This window comes from Pongo pygmaeus, chromosome 1 (genome assembly GCF_028885625.2).
Source record: "Pongo pygmaeus isolate AG05252 chromosome 1, NHGRI_mPonPyg2-v2.0_pri, whole genome shotgun sequence".
Classification (NCBI taxonomy): Eukaryota; Metazoa; Chordata; class Mammalia; order Primates; family Hominidae; genus Pongo; species Pongo pygmaeus.
In genome coordinates this window covers 98987637-99009617 of record NC_072373.2, presented here as the reverse complement: position 1 = coordinate 99009617, position 21981 = coordinate 98987637, and the positions used below count along the sequence as shown (strand labels likewise).

Here is a 21981-nt window from a genome sequence, read left to right as displayed (position 1 = left end):
ACAAGGGACCCCATTTATAAGTTTTTTAGAAGTCTAAAGATTCCCCATAAAATCATCATAGTTTCAGTACCCAAATACTGAAAACCTTTGGAAATCATGGAGGTTTTAAAGTTTGATAATACCTAAAGTTGGCAACAATGCGGGGAAAGAGCTACTGGTGGGCACTTATTTAGAGCAACCTAGTAGGACAACTTGACAATGTCTATCAAATTATAAACACCTGATCCAGAAAATCTCACCTCTAAGACTTTATATTGCAAATATGTTTTACACAGTGGGCAAAGACACATGCCTGAAAACATTCACCACAGCATCATTTGTAATCACAAAGGATGGGGACCCTAATAAATGTTCAACAATAGGGGAATGCATATATAAATGGTTACATTCCCAAATTAAAAACCATACTCTCTTCTAACAGCAATATAAACTGACACAACATTTCTAGATGGCCAATCCAGGAACAATACTGATCACAATTCTTAAAAACTGTGATGACATTTGAGCCAACAATTTGTTTCAGAAATATATTTGCAGAACTAATTAACAATGCGAGAAAAGGTACAGAGATAGGAATGTTCACTGAAGCTCTTTAAAATAGCAATATACCCTCTTACAACCCATTGTTAATAAGTTAATCAAATAATGGGAAATACAGTCAGTCATCAAAAATGTTATAGATGACTATTTATTAAAATAAGATATTCACTATTAAGGGGAAAAGGCAGGCAGAGTAATGTACAACTTGTATAATCTTTTTTTGTAAAAAGAAAATCACCACATATAACATATAGATGTATATTAAAATAAATATACGTACAGAATAAAAGTAACCATCAGTTATCTTCAGGTGGTGGGATTATGGTTAAACATTTTTTCTTCCTTTTGATTTTTTTTTTTTACTTTATAGTTTTTCTACAATGCATATATTATTTTTGTAGTACTAAAGCTGTTTTAGTTTTAAAGGAAATAAAATAATTAAAAAATAAAGTCCCTTGCAGCAATGCAATGACTCTATGAAAGTGCCTACTTCAGTTACGAATCTTGAAACATAACTGGTCAACAACTCATCTTAGTAGTGTAGAAATAGACATCAGAAATTAAATAGAAACCAATACTATATAGCCTATTAAAAAAATAAAATAAAATACACTAAAAACACTAGTCTTTCACCATTTCTTTCATGTAGACAACAACTCTATCCTATCTTCCATACTCAGGAACCAATAAACAAATGAATCTGCCAGAGAAAATACAGAACTGCCCTGGGAAAATTCTTACCAAACTAATGGAATTTTTCTCATTAAAGAAACAAAAACAACCAACCAAACAAACAAAAAAAGCTTGACAGTTAGGAATTCTGGGTTGACATTTTCTCTCCGAGAAATTACCAGTAGCAAGAATCTACTGCTCTCTCACTTGAAACACCAGTATCGAGTCAGCACTAACTTAGAAGGAACAGCACCATCTACAGAAATCACTTCCATATCAGAGAATCATTACTAAATTCATTTTCCAACTAGTAGAACTACATCGGTACCTAACTAAACAGGTATGGCTATCCCTGAGACCTTTTTTATTCTTTCACCCCTCTAGCCCAGGATTATTATTTCCCAATATCCCACTTACCATTGTTGTTGGCAATTAGTGTGACAAGAGTCTTCTTTGTACTGTCGCTGTTCTGTGCCCCGCTGCTACTAACGGTGGTGGATGTAGAGAGGTGCCCAGCAACAGAAGCATGGGCAGCGATGGGCACTGGAGCCGAGACTGGCTGCTGGCTCACAGAAACTGTGGGGAAGGGGAGGCATAGTCACTTGGAGACAGGGACAGATGACACTAAAGGATACTGCTCTAATCTTCCCTTTCCATCTTGTTGTGGGTCTCTATAGCCAAAAAGTTTCCTGTTTCATAAATCCAACTGTTCATGTGATTTCTCCTCCTACTCAACCCTTAGTCCACCATTTAAACACAATCCCTTCTTCTTTGTCTCACATCTCCTGGTTAATTAAGTTACATCACTGAGCCCACTGAACTGGGATTTTAATCTTTGCTTACATGGCACTAGCAAACCTCTAGGACTCAAAGGTTTATTATTACCACTAGTGGTATTCATAATCATGCATATTAAGCCATCCAAAAGACCCTGAACTGTGCCCTATTTCAGCCTAAACCAATGCCATCTTCAGGTCTCAAGACAGGAAAGATAAAAATAAAGAGCAACTGGTACAATTTAGGGGAGCAAAAGAACTACCACCCATTTTCTGAATTCAGGGCAATCTAGAATTTGACCCAGCAGTATCACCTTTATGAAAGAAAAGCTAACAAGCCTAAATTTGTAAACTGTCAATGAAGGCAGACACAAGGCAATTTCTACTCCACTCACAAAGGAAACCAAGTTCAAGTAAAACAAAATAAAACAAAAAAACAAGACTATGGGAACCTATTTTTGACTGGGTACATAAATGAGCACTGACACACACACACACACCACCACTTTGAATTCTTGTTCATACATCTTTTAGTAAGAAGACTGCTAGATATTTGATAAACACTGGTTAATCCAACCTTCCAATGTTTTCGATGAATTAAATATATAGTTTCTAGCTATATGGATGAGGAAACTGAGGTTTTCACAGACTAGAGCATGGGAAAAAAGGTAGCACCAGTGAGTGCCACAATGAGGTCTCCCTGGATTCTTAAAGTCCTTTTCCATCTCACACTTTGTTAACCAAAATACCACTCAATTTAATTTATTTAAACCATCTAAGATCAGAAGAGCTTTTGTTACCTGTGGTAGTTTTATCCACTGAATTATAATCTTCAACTACAGAGTCCTCAATGACATCACTGATTTTCTGCCATGGCTCCAACTCCTCCTCCTCACATTCCATGAACAGGTCGGTGTCCGCCATGCTACAAGAAAAACATTCAAATAAGATATGGGCCTAAAAATAGGAGATATTGCTTTATACCAAATATGAAATCAGAACTTTGACTCCATTGGTAACCTACCTCCTTGGGCTCCTTTATCATATCCTCTAGCCTTCCTCCATTTCCAAAGGTTCAGAATTACAACTTTTATTATTGAATATTAGAATCCATTCCACAGCAAATTATTTAATAATTAGGGTTACAGGCCGGGCATTGTGGCTCCCGCCTGTAATCCCAACATTTTGGGAAGCCGAGGGAGGTGGATCACCTGAGGTTGGGAGTTAGAGAACCAGACTGGCCAACATGGCAAAACTCTGTCTCTACTCAAAATACAAAAATTAGCCAGGCATGGCAGTGCGCCCCTGTAATTCCAGCTACTTGGGAGGCTGAGGCACGAGAATCATTTGAATCCAGGAGGCGGAGGTTGCAGGGAGTCGAGATCACAGCACTGCACTCCAGCCTGGGGGACGGAGTGAGACTCTGTCTCAAAAAAAAAAAAAAAAAAAAATTAGGATTATAAAAGTTTAGGCCAGGCACAGTGGCTTATGCTTGTAATCCCGGCATTTTGGTAGGCTGAAGTGGGTGGATCACGAGGTCAGGAGTTCAAGACCAGCCTGGCCAAGATGGTGAAACCCCATCTCTACTAAAAACACAACAATTAGCCGGGCACGCTGGCAGGTGCCTGTAATCCCAGCTACTTGGGAGGCTGAGGCAGGGAGAACTGCTTGAACCCCAGGCAGCAGAGGTTGCAGTGAGCCAAGATGGCACTACTGCACTCCAGCCTGGGCAATAGAGACTCCATCTCATAAACAACAACAACAACAAAAAGTTTAATGTGTAATACCCAGGGCCAGGGTTAGGATGAGGACAGTGAGGCGAGTCAAGCAAGCGCAGGATCGCATTCAGTCTTTATTTAAAATAGATATTCTGTTCATTACGGATTGTTCTGCATTAATATTGATCTTTCAAAATGATGCATTAAAATGCATTTATTATGATTACTGAACCTCTCTGTACTCCTTTAAATTTTGCATCTAAGATGAGAACCTCACTTGTCACACTCTAGTCCCAGTCCTACTACTACCTTGTACGTCTAGTCTAGGAAATCCTGGAGGCCATTCCACTATGATTTTGGAGTCAACCCTTAATTTGAAAACACTGCCTAAATTACATGTCCCTTTAAAAAATTAAAGTCTGAGCCGGGTGCAGTGGCTCACGCTGTAATCCCAGCACTTTGGGAGGCCAAGGTGGGTGGATCACCTGAGGTCGGATCACCTGAGATCGGGAGTTCGAGATCAGCCTGACCAACATGGAGAAACCCCATCTCTACTAAAAATACAAAATTAGCCGGGCGTGGTGGTGCATGCCTGTAATCCCAGCTACTCGGGAGGCTGAGGCTGGAGAATCACTTGCACATGGGAAGTGGAGGTTGCAATGAGCCACAATTCATGCCACTGCACTCCAGCCTGGGCAACAACAGCAAAACTCCACCTCAAAAAAAAATAAAATAAAATAAAAATAAATAAATAAAGTCTGTATCTCTGCATTGCAAACAAAGAGTTATTGCTATTCTGCCCTCCAATAACAGTTTACTAAGGGTCAGTTTCTTTGTGTTGGAACGGGAGTACTATTACTGCTCAATGTTCAAACAAAGCCTTTACTGCAAAGGCTCTAAGTGTCCTTAGTGTCTTAGTAATTCTGCTGCTATATCCATAAGCGAAAACCAAAACCAAACAACCAACCTAACCATTCTGTTTATTGAGTATTTAGTTAGGGCCATACAACCTGACAGTAGCAGTTTGCAAGATGCCCAACAGATGGCATTGTTTCCCTTGAAAATTGAAAATAATCTTGCAGTGCCCCAGTGAGTCAGCTATAGCCAGGGGCAGTCTAGGTTTTAATGGGTAAAGTGCTTAACTGGATTCTAACTGGTCTTTAATCTTCTATTTTAATTATTTCTGTCTTTCTAAACCAAAGCCACAAAGGGGGTGAGGAAAGAAAAAGAGCTAAGGGATCAACTTACTTAAATTCTCTTATTTTCAGGCTTAATTATATGAAGACAATACTAAGCCAGAAACTGAATTAAAAAGAAATCAAATCCGTATCACAGGTATTCTTTGAGACAAAGACAACACATGCCTTTGTTTTCCAGTCTAATTCCACTACAAAATATGATATTTTCAAAAACTTTTTCCTTAAATACTTGATTTTATTCCATTGTTCTTTGCTGTATAACTTTGAGAGCTTAGAGTCAACAGATAATTAATGTGCAAATATCCAACACCCAGCAGAATGAATATAAACTGCGGATAATAACCTCTGCCGATGGTTTTCAAGGACCTACTTTTGTCCTGACCACTTACAAGCAAACTCTCCATACATATGAAAACTTTGCTTTGGAATATGAAGAGCTATCAGAATACAAATTTTGGTTTTCAATGTCATGCCTGTGGTTATTTTAATAGCATATCCAAAAGGGTGTTCTTTTATCTTAAGTATTTATAATACCTTAAGAGTTTCAGTTCTTTATTTTATAAAGCAATGAATTTTAATAAGAATATTGAAATTTCTTCCATTTGACCTTTTGAGAGAAATGGAAAGAACTCCAGCTTGGGTAGCATAGCAAGACTCCATCTCTACAAAATTTTTTTAAAAATTAGCCAGGTGTGCGGCACACACCAGTGGTCCCAGCTACTAGGGAGGATGAGGTAGGAGGATCGAGGATCACTTGAGCCCAGGAGTTCGAGGTTACAGTGAGCTCGAGGTTACAGTAACTGCAGTGGTGCCACTGCACTCCAGCCTGAGCTGGAGAGCTGGAGAGCAATACCCCATCCCTACAAAATAAAATAAAAACCAAATGGAAATAACCGAAAAGGGTAGATCTGAAAAGACGGCAAAGAAAGATGTTTATGTCCTAACTACTTTTTAATCAAGTGAGAAAAATATCTCTTCTCCTTAGGTATGAGTACTGCCAAGATATCCAATGTAAATTAAAAGACTCAAAATGAAAAGAAAATCCAACTTGGCCAGACACAGTGGCTCACATCTGTAATCTCAACACTTTGGGATGCCGACGGATCATCTGAGGTCAGGAGTTCCAGACCAGCCTGGCCAACATGGTGAAACCCCACCTCTACTAAAAATACAAAAATTAGCCGGACGTGCTGGCACATGCCTGTAATCCTAGTTACTCAGGAAGCTGAGGCAGGAGAATCGCTTGAACCCAGGAGGCAGAGGTTGCAGTGAGCCAAGATCACGCCACTGCACTCCAGCCTGGGCAGCAGAAGCCAGACTCTGTCTCAAAAAAAAAAAAAAAGAAAAAAAAATGAAAGAAAAAAAAGAAAATCCAACTTATGGGGAAATATTTTTCATGTTTTTTTTTTTTTAACAACATAGAAGATGGAGTTAGCTAATAAGGCTTGTCAACTCAGAAAATATTAGGTCTGCTGATTGAACATATTTCACAGACCTATACACAAAGCATCTCTGAAAGACACTGAAGCCAAATTTTTCAAAACTGTCCTTGATTCTGACCTACACTCTGCTATCTCAGGATGTGATCAATTCCTTTCACTTTCAGCATCTATAACTCAGGGTCAAAAATATGATACAACAGAGATATCAACCTAATGTAAATACTCAGCAAACCAAAAATAGAAAATACAAATTTAGATCCTTCTTGTAGTTTTCTAGTTATCAAAAGGAAATCTTATACTAACATAATAAAATGCAGTATTTAATATTTCTACCAAGATTCTCAAGAAACACCACCATTCTCTGTGGTCTTTCAAGTGATCCATGGCATACAGTCTCCCTTCAACTTTTTTTTTTTTTTAGCCCCGATCATGGCAAGGACACCCTTTCAACTATTTTTGAACAAAGAAAACAGGAATTACTAAATATGTAGTGTTAACATGTATATCCAGATTCTGAAAATGTGCCCTCCTCAAAAAAAAAAAAAAACATCTTCCCAAACTATCGTTCCACACATTTAACCTCCTTCCATACCAAATCTTCCTCATGAGGGGAAAAAAAAAAAAAAACAACGAATTTTATTCCCTCTTCCCTAATTTCTTGCTATGAAGGACTGGATACTTATCACACTAAAAAAATTATGTTGAAATGTAATCCTTAAGGGGCATTTTAATTTCTCATTATTTATTTCAAAACTGCCAAATAAAAATGTGAATTTCAGATATTAAAAGCCAGCCCATAGTGAATACAGTGCTACATCAAGAGGAAAACGGCCGGGCGCGGTGGCTCACGCCTGTAATCCCAACACTTTGGGAGGCTGGGGTTGGGGGGATCACCTGAGGTTGAGAGTTCGAGACTAGCCTGGCCAACACAGTGAAACCCCATCTCTACTAAAAATACAAAAATTAGCCAGGTGTGGTGGCACATGCCTGTAATCCCAGCTACTCAGGAGACTGAGGCAGGAGAATCGCTTGAACCCGAGAGGTGGAGGTTGCAGTGAGCTGAGATCATGCCACTGCACTCTAGCCTGGGCGACAGAGCAAGACTCCGTCTCAAAAAAAAAAAAAAGGAAAACTTGGATGGGCAGTAAATTTGGGAATCATACTGCAACCAAGTGAAGAGGCAAATTTTCATACTACAACTACGAGTCTCTGAATCAAAATTGTAGTGGTTCTTTTTCTGCTAATTTTAATGAGATACAAATTTTAACTGAATAAAAAAGTTAAGACATGTATTCGTCACTCAGTTTCAAAAATTATCAACTCAAAATGGATTCCTTCATTTATGCCCCCACTTCTCTGTATTATATTGAAACAAATCTCTAAAACATCATATTCATAAATATTTTTGTATGTAGCTCTAAAAGACAAGGACTTTAAAGACTATAGTTTAAAAAAATTGCATGGCTGGGTGCGGTGGCTCAAGCCTGTAATCCTAGCACTTTGGGAGGCTAAGGCGGGCGGATCACATGAGGTGAGGAGTTTGAGACCAGCCTGGCCAACATGGTGAAACCCTGTCTCTACTAAAAATACAAAAATTAGCCAGGTGTGTAATTCCAGCTACTCAGGAGGCTGAGACTGGAGAATTGCTTGAACCCAGGAGGCGGAGGTTGCAGTGAACCAAGATTGCGCCACTGCACTCCAGCTTGGACAAGAGTAAGACTCCATCTTAAAAACAAAAAAATTGTATTGCCATTACATGCCTAAAAATTTGATAATCCCTTAATATCAAATATCTAGTCACCATCCCAATTTCTTTTTTCTCTCTTTTTTTTTTTTTTGGTAAGATGTGGTGTCATCCAGGCTGCAGTACAGTGGCACAATCTCAGCTCACTGCAACCTCGACCTCCCAGGCTCAAGCAATCCTCCCACCTCAACCTCTTGAGTAACTCTTCGGACAAAGAGCTAACTAACTCTTGGGATAACCAAGAGCCACCATGTCTGGCTAATTTTTTGTATTTTTTTTTTTTATAGAGAGGGGGTCTTACCACGTTTCCCAGGCTGGTCTCAAACTCCTGGACTCAAGCAACACACCTGCCTCGGATTCCCAAAGTGCTGGGATTACAGGTATGAGCCACTGTGCCCAGCTTTTGATGTGTTTTGATCCATGCAGTTATCTTTAGAGATACTCAATGTGTCCTATTTTGGCCAGTGGGAACGTCTTCAGTTGGCTGCTGAGTCCTTCTGACACAACCCTAGTATCGTTTCATAAAATCTTTGCTGATAGTCAAGATGTTTCAGCTCATCTCATACATTTCCTGCCCCAGACCTAGAACCAACCATTTCTTCAAGGAATGATACTGGTGGGGAATGAGTTTCCAAGACCACAATAAAAGGCTAGGGTCCTTCTCGCTCATTTTAAATAAAAAATTACCTCCCTATGAATCCCCAAGTATTAGTTATCTTCAACTTTGCTCTTAACGTCATCTGACAGAAAAATTCCACATCCACAAATATATTTCTTAGAAACCTAAAAAAAAATCTTTCTCCTGAAATTTTTACTTGAAATGTTTGTCATATATTTATTAAACCACCCATTACTTCCCCTCTTATCCTATCCTGACTGTATGTATTCCCCTAACAAAATACCTAAATCATTAAGAGAATTTATATGTAGTTAAGAAATTTTGGCCGGGTGTGGTGGCTCACATCTGTAATCCTAGCACTTCGGGAGGCTGAGGCGAGAGGATCACCTGAGTTCAGGAGTTCGAGACCAGCTTGTGCAACATAGAGAAACCTCATCTCTATTAAAATTTTTTAAAAATTATTTTAAAAAGATACATTTTAAGAAAAATATAATCAAACAATCAAAGGCTAACAAAGAGGACACATTTCGTTTAATCAAGCCTTTTAGCAAGTAACTTTTCCAGACTATCTTTTCTTTGCCTGTAATCCCACCACTTCAGGAGGCTGAGGTGGGAGAACTGCTTGAGCCCTAATTGTTTGAGCCCAGAGGTTCGAGACCAGCCTGGGCAACTTGGTGAAATCTCATCTCTATAAAAAATAGAAAAATTAGCAGGGTGTTGGTGGCATGCACATCTGTAGTCCCAGCTACTCAACAGGCTGAGGTGGGAGAATCTCTTTAAGTCCAGGAGGTGGAGGCTGAAGTGAGCTGTGATCGAGCCACTGCACTCCAACCTGGGCAAGACCCTGTTGGAGTGCAAGACCCTGTTCTCAAAAACAAACAAACATGCAAGCAAAACTATCTTTCCTTGAACACAAGATATAGACAGATCATGTCAAACATTTCAAACAAAATTCTCAACTATTCCTAAGCTAGTAAGGATCTTTTTCAAGCAAATGCATGAGGGGGTAGTGGCAGAGGTGGAAAACAGAGATTTAGATACAGCAGAAAGCCTACACCTTTACTTTCAAAACAAGAGCTCATTTCTAAGCTTCAATTAAATTCCCAATAGTGCTAAAATATTTCATCATATTCCAGTGTTCTCCAACATATATCAGGCACCGCCCAAGCTATACACTACATCTGCAGAAGGGATTCATTCGACACCTGTACCTAGCTTACATAAAGGGAACCCTAGTTCATAAAAGACATAAATAAATAATTAAGGAATCTTCATAACTGACAGTGAATTTTATCAGAGGTCAAGTTTGCCCCCCAGAGGGCATTTGGCAATGTCTAGAGACATTTTTGGTAGTCACAACCAGGGTGGGGGTGAGGAGAGGTGTTACTGACCTATCTAGTGGGTAGTGGCCAGGAGTGCTACAAAACATCCTACAATGCATAGGATAGCCTGGAGATTATCTGACCCTAAATGTCAATAGTGCCAAGACTGAAAATCACTGATCAAACTGAATACACGTTCTGAAAACGAGGGCAATTTTTAAAAATCATCCCACATTCTATACATAAAGAACTATCATTTCTTTTTAAAAATATTTGTCCTCTCAGGCCAGGCACAGTGGCTCACGCCTGTAATCCCAACACTTTGGGAGGCCGAGGCGGGCAGATCATGAGGTCAGGAGATCAAGACCATCCTGGCTAACACGGTGAAACCCCGTCTCTATTAAAAATACAAAAAATTGGCCAGGCGTGGTGGCGGGCGCCTGTAATCCCAGCTACTCGGGAGGCTGAGGCAGGAGAATGGCATGAACCTGGGAGATGCAGCTTGCAGACTGCACCACTGCACTCCAGCCTGGGAGACACTGCGAGACTCCATCTCAAAAACTCTGCAACAGAGCAGAACAAGGTTCTTATGAATTATTCAAATGGTTATATCTTATACATTAAAAAAAATTTTATAAAACCCATATATACCTAGTCTGTTTCATCCTATAATCACCTACCTGTGAAACTTGATTTTTTTTTTTTTTTTTTTGAGACGGAGTCTTGCTCTGTCGCCCAGGCTGGAGTGCAGAGGCACGATCTCGGCTCACTGCAACCTCCACCTACCGGGTACAAGTAATTCTCCTGTTTCAGTCTCCCAAGTAGCTGGGACTACGGGTGCCCGCCACCACGGCCGGCTAGTTTTTGTATTTTTAGTAGAGATGGGTTTTCACCATATTGGCCAGGCTGGTCTTGAACTCCTGACTTCAGGTGATCCACCCTCCTTGGCCTCCCCAAAGTGCTAGGATTACAAGTATGAGCCACAGCACCCAGCCAGGAACTTGATTTTATCTTCATATTCATCTGACAACTTTTAGGTCACAGGGTCTTTGTCGCCTGGGCTGTAGTACAGTGGCGTGATCTCAACTCACTGCAGCCTGGACCTCCTGGGCTCAAGCAATCCTCCTGTCTCAGCCCCCCAAGTAGCTGGGACTACAGGCATGTGCTACCACGCCTGGTTAATTTTTGTATTTTCTATAGAGTTTTGCCATATTGCCCAGGCTGGTCTTGAACTTCTGGACTCAAGTGATCTGCTTGCCTTGGTCTCCCAAAGTGCTGGGTTTTACAGGCATGAGCAGTCATGCCCAGCCTCCCCAGTTCTAAATTTTTTCTAGTTGTGGCCCCTTTACAATTCCTCTACAGGTTACTTTTGCTACATATAAACTCTTCTAGCTTCTTCAACTTCCAAATCATTTTTGCAGAGAGCAGTGCCTCAAAGTGACAAAATGGAAACCTATTTCTATGTTCTTCCTCAAAAATCTTATTTATGGTTGAACTTAAAAGTTACAGTAGCTCTGTATCTCAAAAGCCAAAGGTTAGGATCTTAATATGTTTAAATAGAAAAACATTAGCCAGGCCTGGTGCAGTGGCTCATGCCTGTAATCCCAGCACTTTGGGAGGCCGAGGTGGGTGGATCACTTGAGGTCAGGAGTTTGAAACCAGCCTGGCCATGACCGTGACCAGAGACGTGGTGAAACCCCGTCTCTACTGAAAAAAAAAAATACAAAAATTAGCCAGGTGTGGTGGCACACGCCTGTAATCTCAGCTACTCGGGAGGCTGAGGCAGGAGACTGTCTCAAAGGGGAAAAAAAAAAGAAAAACATTAACCAATAAACTATTGACTAATAATTCACATTAGTTAGCAGCTGTTTTGTCTATGGCATTTTTTTGCAAACAAATAAACAAGAAAAACCAAAAACAATATATGAAGTATTACTGACAATAATATTTAACCTGAATCAAATCAATTATTTATTTATTTTAATTTAACTTTTTTTTTTTTTTTAATTTTTTGAGATGGAGTTTCACTCTTGTAGCCCAGGCTGGAGCCTAATGGCGCAATCTCAGCTCACTGCAACCTTCACCTCCTGGGTTCAAGCGATTCTCTTGCTTCAGCCTCTCAAGGAACTGTAATTACAGGCGTGCGTTACCATGCCTGGTTAATTTTGTACTTTTAGTAGAGATCGGGTTTCATCATGTTGGTCAGGCTGGTCTTGAACTCCTGACCTCAGGTGATCCACCTGCCTCAGTCTCCCAAAGTGCTGGGATTACAGATGTGAGGCACCGCACCCGGCCCAAATCCATTATTTAAATATAACTTTGCGTTTACAAGAAATACAGCAATAAAAGAACAAATTAAGTATCACCACAAAGAAAGAATGAGATAAATCCAGAAGGTGGGACACTCTAGAAGGAAATAATCAAATGCAGAATATGGAACATTCTATAAAACTAATATAGTCTCTTTAAAAATGTCAATGTTCGGCTGGATGCGGTGGCTCATGCCTGTAATCACAGCACTTCAGGAGGCCAAGGCAGGTGGATCACCTGAGATCAGGAGTTCGAGACCAGCCTGACCAATATGATGAAACCCAGTCTCTACTAAAAATACAAAAATTAGCCGGGCGTGGTGGTGGGCACCTGTAATCCCAGCTACTCGGGAGGCTGAGACAGGAGAATCGCTTGAACCCGGGAGGTGGAGGTTGCAGTGAGCCGAGATGGTGCAATTGCACTCCAGCCTGGGCAACAAGAGTGAAACTCCGTCTCAAAAAAAAAAAAAAAAAAAGTAAAGTCAGTGATGGCCGGGCGTGGTGGCAGGCCGAAGTGGTAGGATTACTTAAGGCCAGGAGTTCAAGACCAATCTGGGAAACAGAACTGATCCCTCTAAAAAATTTTTAAAAAGAAAGTATAATCATATTATATTCATGTAGGAGAATGTATTTATTCCTAGGAAATGCACAAAATATTTAATAGAAATATCTTTAGAGTGACTTTCAAGGGGTTAAGCAAATACATAGATATTTGGCTTTTTTTTTGAGACAGGGTGTCATTCTATCCCCCAGGCTGGAATGCAGTGGCACAATCATGGCTTATTGCAGCCTCAACCTCCTGGGCTCAGGTGATCCTCCTGCCTCAGTCTCCCAAGTAGTTGTCACTACAGGTGGGCTATTTTGATATTTTCTTATAGATACTAGTATGCCAACTTTCAAAAAATATTTGGCATGTGCCAAAACATTAAAAATTATCCTGTCACCAGGTGCAGTGGCTTACGCCTGTAATCCCAGCACTTTGGGAGGCCGATGCAGGTGGATCACAAGGACAGGAGTCCGAGACCAGCCTGGCCAACACAGTGAAACCTCGTCTCTACTAAAAATACAAAAATTAGCCGTGCGTGGTGGCTGGTGCCTGTAGTCCCAGCTACTCGGGAGGCTGAGGCAGGATAATCGCTTGAATCCGGGAGGCAGAGGTTGCAGTGAGCCGATGGCGCCACTGCACTCTAGTCTAGGAAACAGGGCGAGACTGTCTTAAAAAAAAAACATCATTCTGTCTAGGTGGTGGATAGTTAAAGTGTTCCTTGCAGAATTCTTTCACCCTTTTCTTTTTTCTTTTTTTTTTTGTGACGGAGTCTCCCTCAGTTGCCCAGGCTGGAGTGATCTTGGCTCACTGCAACCTCCGCCTCCCAGGTTCGAGCGATTTTCCTGCCTCAGCCTCCAGAGTAGCTGGGATTACAGGCATGCGCCACAATGCCTGGCTAATTTTTGTATTTTTAGTAGAGACGGGTTTCACCATGTTGGTCAGGCTGGTCTTGAACTCCTGACCTCGTGATCCGCCCACCTTGGCCCCCCAAAGTGCTTCGGTTACAGGTGCGAGCCGCTGCGCCCAGCCTCTTTCCCCCTTTTCACATGCGTGAAATTTTAATAAAAACTGAGGTGGGGTAGAAGGGAGTGGAACTACCTACTCATATCTTAGCTGTGATATTCTGTACTGCTACATTCTGCCGTATCTCTTTGGTATTTGCTAAATAACTGGTAGCCTTGTTGGCTGAATTTCTTGATTTATTCCCAGGACCAATTTTCATGTACCTTGTATATACATTTCTCTTTTTTTATTTTTATGCATCCATTTTCACTTAATATACATTTCTTAAGACATAGCAAAATAGTTAAATAACAAATAACAAATTAAGGTGGATTATGTAGGCTACTAAGGAGGTACATTACTTTCTTCCATTAATCCATTATTTGACATCTTGGTAACCTAGGTGGTTTCTCTATTTTGTAGTAATTGTAACATTATTTTTTTGTGCACTCAATAGGTTTTACTTAACACTGCAGGCTCACACAGAACTATTAGCAATACTCAGTTTCTTGTCTCATCCTTCAATCCATAATATGGGAGTACCAGATAGATACCCTCCTGGAGGGAAGGGGATTATTTCTTAAATCCTGGCGAATATGGTAGTCTACTTTATACTAAGGCCCTATATGATCAGCTGGTCAATAAAAGTCTATATAATTGTAAAGGCAAGATAACAACAGATCTTTTAAAACAATGTACTATTTAAAAGCAGCAAAAAGAATCCCGCAGATACACCTATATACTTTTAAGGTATTTAATGGGCAGCAAATGTTGCCTATCTTCATCTCAAAGAAAATGAGAAAAAGATCTGTTTTCTACAACTATCCTGACATACTTGGTTCTTGAGGCTCTGAATTCCTTTGTCTTGTTCTTTCATAGCTGTAAAGTCCACAAATGAAGAATGAAGAATTCAGAAATGAAGAATTTGGTATCTAACGTTTTCAATTTACTGCCAGTACATACCTGCCCAAAAATCAACATAAAAAGAACATTTGGAACAGGAAAAATATTTTATAGAAAACAAACATTTTAAGAATACCACTTTCTTGTTCCAGGGTGAAAAATAAACAATGATAATCCTCAACATAACTGGTAATTATGTTTTCAAGTTACCTCAATTTTTGGCTCTAAAAAGGACTAATACCAGAAAACCTATAGGGCTGAATACTTAATCTGTGTATAAAACTATAGTTAAACATGTAATAAGCTTTTATTTATCCAATCTTTTGCACAGCCCATTTTGTCCCTCACAACATCTAACTGTTGTTGTACCTCACGTGTAAGAATCATAAGAGTTTTAAGTAGTCTTAATAACCTAAAATTTCCAAACTCAAAATACTTTCTTCTTGTCTGGTAGCCAATCCTGTATCAAGAAACACCCAAATATTTAGTTCTGTGCTCTTTACTAAAACAAGTAAAGTAAGCAACAAGTTCTCTTTTTTAAAGGGGTTCAATATTCAGGAGTCCCTTTCCCAAGAAAAATATCTATACTATGATGGAAAGCTTTTCTTCGATGACAGTTGTGTGTTGCCTAAATTCCATTTCTATGCTTTCAATTTCTTTTAACTCTGCTAAAACCTAGCAATAGGTTAGTGTCTCTCTTCTGCTCTCCTCCCCTTGGTTACATATAAAAATATGTTTTTCAGTTGGGCGCGGTGGCTCACACCTGTAATCCCAGCACTTTGGGAGGCCAAGGCGGGTGGATCAAGAGGTCAGGAGTTTGAGACCAGCCTGACCAACATGGTGAAACCCCATCTCTAGAAAAATACAAAAATTACCCAGGTGTGGTGGCGCGTGCCTGTAATCCCAGCTACTGAGGAAGCTGAAGGGGGAGAATCGCTTGAACCCGGGAGGCAGAGGGTGCAGTGAGCCGAGATTGCGCCATTACACTCCAGCCTGGGCAATACAGCGAGACTCCACTTCAAAAAAAAAAAGACAAGTTTTTGTGGATATGGCTTAATACCACAAACAAGAATACCAAAGAATCTATCAAAATGTTACCATATTGATATTATGACAAAGGCATTAACCAGCTGTAGGATTTGTAATCAACCAGCTCTAAAGTTTGTATTTTACAGATAAGGTCAAAACAGTGGTTTAGAGCAACTTCCTCAAGGTTACAGTTAGTAAATATCCCAGTTAGGATTCAAAGCAAGCTTTTGCTTTAGAATTCTTCCCCAGGTCACTGCCTCTTCCATCAATTTCAACTATTTATAAATTCTCCCAAAGTTCCTCAAGGGAGTTAGATATGAATGATGTAAAGAGCAGAAACATAGGACTGACCGAATGATTCTCATTTTTTTGACTCTTAAAATTATTGAAGACGCCAAAGATCTTTTGTTTATGTGAATTTTATCTTTCCACATTTACCACATTCAAAATTTTAAAATTTAATATTTATCAATGTATTTTAGGACTAGCCCATTACAAGTTAACATAAATAACATTTCAACAAAAAATACTTTCCCTCCAAAAAGTGAGAAAAGTAACGCTGTTTTGCATTTTGCAAATCTCTTTTATGTCTAAGTTGATAAAAGATGGTTGGATTCTCACAGTTACTTCTGCATTCAGTCTGTTGCTATATGTCGTTTCGGTTAAGTATATAATGAAAATCTAGTGGGAAAAGGGAGAAGTATTTTAATAACCTTTTCAGATAACTGTGTTTGGTAAATACTAAAACTCAACAAATGGTAGTTTCTTTTTTTTTTTTTTTTTTTTAATAAATAGAGACAGGGTCTCACTATGTTGACCAGGCTCAACTCCAACTCCTGAGCTCACACGATCCTTCCGCCTTGGCCTCCCAAAGTGCTGGGATTACAGGAGTGAGCCACCACGCTAGGCCAAATAGTAGTTTCTTAAAGGATAGTAACATTTTGGAATCTGAAACCACATCAATTCACTTTTTTACTGTTCAAATCCATTGCTTTATCTGGTATTTTCAAAAGATCTTTTACCTTTGCTTGATTTTGCAACATCATGCATTGGTCATTTGCAAAATATAGATTTACTAAGTTATGCCCATCTTCCAAATAACATATTTCATTATACAACATTTTTAAATATTGCAGTCCTTAACCACTGATATCATAAGGAAAGTCTTTTAAGTACTAGGAAGCTGTCAAACTCCAGCTGTCAACTTTTTAAAAATTCTAATTTTCACCCAAATTTTATCACTGGTAATAAATACTGTCAATTGTTTTCCTAAAAGTGACAAGCTCACTTCATTTTCAAGAAATCCGCCAAATACTAAGTGTGAAAAACCATAGTCTACCAGTCGTTCTTTCAAGTAAAAATGCTACTCCATGAAATAAGCCACTCACAATCCAATCTCACAAATGCTTTTCCCTCATGACAACAATCACACCTCCGTAGGCAGCACAAATGCTTTATCCATGTTTATTTCATCACAAATTCTTAAAAATTAAAAAGACATGTAGTCAAAAGCTAAGACTTAATAATAATAGGCCGGGCACGGTGGCTCATGCCTGTAATCCCAGCACTTTGGGAGGCCGAGGCAGGTGGATCGCCTGAGGTCAGGAGTTCGAGACCAGCCTGGCCAACATGGCGAAACACCGTCTCTACTAAAAATACAACCAGGGAGGAAGAGATTGCAGTGAGCCGAGATAGTGCCACTGCACTCCACCCTGGGCGACAGAGCAAAACTCCGTCTCAAAAAAATAAAAACAGAATAATGAATTTTACTGCTTCAAGGGCATTCTCAAGTAAGTAGTTTGGTGCCACCGACTTGCTTTGTGCTAAGGTACCGCCAGTAGTTTTACCCAGCCTTGCTTTCGAACCATCAGTGTATCAGTGAAAACAACAAATAGCATCTTACTATTATTTTGAAAATAGTTATGACCTTGAGGCTCCCCTGAAAGGGTAAGAGGAGATCCCCATGGGTCATCTGTCCACACTTTGAGAACTGCTTTCCTACATTATGCCACTAGTTCAAGATGGGAGTGGAAACTCTAAATCACGTTCGTCCCAAGAGTCCATTCCGTTACCTCCTTTAGTTTGAGATACACCACCAACACAGCTATGGAAAAGGGAATGAAATCAAGGGCACAAGGTGTCACTTGTTTCAACATCTTGAACACTTTTATGTCAGACCAGTAATTTTCAATGTAGTGGTTACATTAATCAGTCTCAGCCGCAGGACTGCTCATTTGAAAATGCAAAGATGACAACCCCCCCCTCTGCTCCATTCATTTGGGGGATGAGGCCCCCCAAATTGTACGTTTAACCACCTTCAAGTTACTTTTTATGCACCCCGAAGTTGAGAACGATTGTGCTAACAGTTCGAATTCACAGTTCAAGCTCTCAGACCCTGAACAATGGTGTCTCAAAATAAATCGTTTGCCAAAGAGCAGCCCTCCCTGCCCCCTCTGTTTCCCTTTCCTCTAGTTGGGTAAATGCCTACAGAAGTAAAACCCTGGCCAGGAGCGCGGTGGCTCACGCCTGTAATCCCAGCACTTTGGGAGGCCAAGGCAGGCGGATCACCTGAGGTCAGCCGTTCAAGACCAGCCTGGCCAACATGGTGAAACCTCGTCCCTACTAAAAATACAAAAATTAGCCGGGCGTGGTGGCACATGCCTGTAATCCCAGCTATTAGGAAGGCTGAGGCAGGAGAATCACTGGAACCCGACAGGCGGAGGTTGCAGTGAGCAGAGACCGTGCCACTGCACACCAGCCTGGGCGACAAGAGTGAAACTTCGTCTCAAAAAAAAAAAAAAAGTAAAACCCCATTTCTGTGGAGTTTTGAGCTACGGTAAGAGGTGTCTACGGGCTTGGAGGACGGGCTACGCCGTCTCCAACTGCATCTTAGTTTCCATTTCGAAAATGAGACTGGCCACTAAATGACTCTGAGGACTCATCAGCACTACCTTTTTCTGAACTAAGAATGTCTAAGACAAGTGCTACTAGCAGTTTGGGAGAATCCCCCATCTGGAGAGGAAGGAAATAAGAACAACACGCAGAAAGACGGAAAGCAAGTAGATCAATGACAGTACTCCTTTGCAAAAGGTGCCAAGAATCTAAAGAAAATAGTCCCCGGGATAAACATGGCGCCCACCGCGGCAGGACATAATCACCAGAAAATAGATTCCCCGCCCCATTCCATTTTATAAATCACGGCGCCATCCCAAAAGAAATTTGGGGACCGAGGGAGGAGATTTCGTAAACTAGCTGCAGTGCACTGAGGCTTAGGATGTACTATTAGACCAAGCAGAAATTACATAAGGGATCGGCTCAGCAATCACTTATTTTCCTCCTCCCGCTCAAAGCGAGCGCCCCACTCCTCGGAGCGGGGACGGGGCGGGGAGCGCCGCGCACCCCCACCCCCAGGGGCCGCTCCGCCGCCGCCGCCGCCGCCCGCCCCCTCCGCCGCACGGCCTCGCCCCCTCGCCGGCCCCTCCCGCCGCGCCCCGCCGTCTCGCCGCCGCCCGCGCCCCCGCCCCTTCCCCAGCGGGCCACCGCCCGCGCCCGCGCCGCCCACTCCTCCGAGACGCCTCGCGCCGAGCGTGCGTGTGGACGTCGGGCTGTGTGCGGGGCCGTGGGGCGCGAGTGCGCGCGCGCGCGCCGCGGCGGGCGCCGGGGGGCGGGGGCGGCCGGCCAGCCGGTAGGCAGGGGCCTCCGCCACCGGCCCTTCGCGCGGCTCTCGCGGCCCGGGGCGCACGCACACACACTCGCGCTCGCGCGCCCTACCCCGCGGCCGCCCCTGCCGCGGGCCGCGCCGCCACTCGCGGTGGGCGGGGGCGCGCACCGCCGGCCCCCCGCCCCCACCCCTGCGCGTACCGGCCCCATCCCCCTCTCATTGTCTCGCCTCTGAACGGCTCGCCGAGCGAAAAGATAACGGAACCCCCGGGAGCAGGGGGTGGGGAGAGAGAAGGCTCGCTCGCTCACTCACCTCCCGTGGTCGTCGCCGCCGGTAGTCTGACCCAAGGAAGGCGCCGTCGCCTTAAAGGGACCTTACACCCGGCGCCAGAAGGGGGTGGGAGCAGGGGAGGGGACGGGGGCTTGGGGGGAGGCGAAGAAGAGGTAACCGTTGAAAGCTCGTCTCCCCAAGGGTGAAAGGAAGCCTCCCTCGGGTTCGAGTGATTTGGGGTGGATTTTTTTCCCGAGGGGGGCGGGGGGGGCCCCGAGGGAGGGGGTGGGGGGGCCAAGGAATGCGGCTCCGTGTACGGGAGCTGGCGCGGGGGAGAGAGACGCCGACTCCCCCCACCGACCCTCTCGCCCCGCGGAGGGATACGGCTCGTCACTTCCGCCCTCCCCTTTTTCACGGCCTCCCAATTGGTCGGAGCGCGCTTCGCGTCATGGGCTCATCCAAACTCCTACCCGGGCTTCTTTTCTAGTCAAGTTTGGCTGGGCCTGCAAATAAATAAATAAAGGAAAACATTTTTTATAATGAAAAAAGAATAATTAGCTTCAGAAGCTATATCTAAATTTTGGTGAAAAAATGAGACTCCCAAAGAAAATATTCCCCAATTTACTTGCCTAGAGTTTCCAAGGAAGTGTTGGGAGGCTCCCCCACTTTCCACTCAAGGCTTAGACCCAGTCAAGAGGGAGACTTCATGACACAGGCCAGGTGGTGAGGCCCAGTGGCACCAACAACTGTCATTGGAACAAAGAACAAAATGGCACTCACTCTTTCTCAAGAGACACTCGGCCAAGTAGCCTTGTGGCTGTGGCCTTGTTTAAGTGAAGAACTTTTAAAAGCCATTTTGATCCTCAAGCCCTTCTGGATCCTGGAAGGAAGTGGCACACGATTGTTAAAGCGATTATTGTGATGGAAACTGCTTTGCTCCCATTGTGAGTAGATTCAGCAGAGATCCCCAGTTCTAAGAAACCACACGCTCCACATCCTTATGCTTTTTGCTCCAATCAAGGCTGAGATGGGTTGGCTCAAAGAAATTGGTTAGTCCACTCAAACAACCATCCACCTGTTTATTCTTCCCCAAACAAAAACTACCTCTTTTCAGGTAGCTAAGAAATTTTGTCCTTTATTGCTTTCTGAGATTATAAAAATGTAATATTTTCCTTGAATATTTGAAAATGTTTGCTATTTAAGCAATACACAAATATTTGCTTCAAACCAAATGTGAAATCAAGGTACTTGGTGCAGAAAGGGGAAATCCAGAACTATGTTTATTCATGCTCTTTATATACACACTTCATTTAAACCACCAGACTGACAATAGGCAGTGGAAGTAGGCATTCCAAATTGTATGCACCTGTCCGTGTGAGTGTGCACATGTGCACACACACACACACACACTGCCACCACCCAGTTTCATTCCATTTCATACCAAAACCATGTGAGTGATTTCCACTAGTGTAGGATGCTTAGGAAGGACTTCATTATTTGAATGAGAAGAATCACTAATCCTTCTGAAAATACTTGGGAAGACTTTCCAGACCTGATCTGGAGAAGCCCATATTAGGATTATGGGATCAATCACCAAAAGACTACATGAAACTCAAATCCTATTTTATGCTGTCGTGTAATTACTATAATTCATTTTATATGTTATATTTACATTATGTATATTGTTATTAACCTTTGAAAAATTCCAACATATTTTCCCATCTCTGTCAATTTATTCTCCCAGCCAGTGAGATCTAGCGCAGACTATGCCATATACCGTTGACCAATAACCATTAGCATGCTTTATTGAAAATGGATCATGCATCCATTCATTCATTCAATAAATATTTATTGGGGGCTGGGCATGGTGGCTAACACCTGTAATCCCAACACTTTGGAAGGCCAAGGGAGGAGGATCACAGCAGTCTGAGGCCAGCCTGGGCAACTTAGCAGCATCCCATCTCTACAAAAAAAAAAAAAAATTTTTTTTTAAACAGAGTCTCACTCTGTCGCCCAGGCTGGAGTGAAGTGGCGCGATCTCGGCTCACTGCAACCTCCGCCTGCTGGGTTCAAGCAATTCTCCTGCCTCAGCCTCCTGAGTAGCTGGGACTACAGGCGCGCGCCACGATGCCTGGCTAATTTTTTGTATTTTTAGTAGAGATGGGGTTTCACCAAGCAGGCTGGTCTCAAACTCCTGACCTCGTGATCCGCCCGCCCCCGTCTCCCAA

At 42.2% G+C, this 21981-nt stretch overlaps 1 protein-coding gene across 8 annotated transcripts in view; it reads right to left on the bottom strand.

Annotated features, from left to right (window-relative positions):
• POGZ (pogo transposable element derived with ZNF domain) overlaps nt 1-20163 on the bottom strand; it is a 56634-nt gene extending 36471 nt beyond the window's left edge. For 2 of the 8 annotated variants that reach the window (XM_063663422.1, XM_063663431.1), the window contains exons 1-3: nt 19796-20163; nt 2789-2913; nt 1630-1788 (exon numbers count right to left, since the gene is read on the bottom strand). In XM_063663422.1, coding sequence (XP_063519492.1) covers nt 1630-1788; nt 2789-2912 — 283 coding nt within the window. In that variant the 5' untranslated portion in view covers nt 2913; nt 19796-20163. Of the gene's footprint in view, nt 1-1629; nt 1789-2788; nt 2914-3012; nt 11693-14725; nt 15573-19795 lie in introns of those variants that run through there. The other 6 variants (XM_063663432.1, XM_063663435.1, XM_063663429.1 and 3 more) reach the window with 5 other exon arrangements.
• Nucleotides 20164-21981: the final 1818 nt, after the last annotated feature.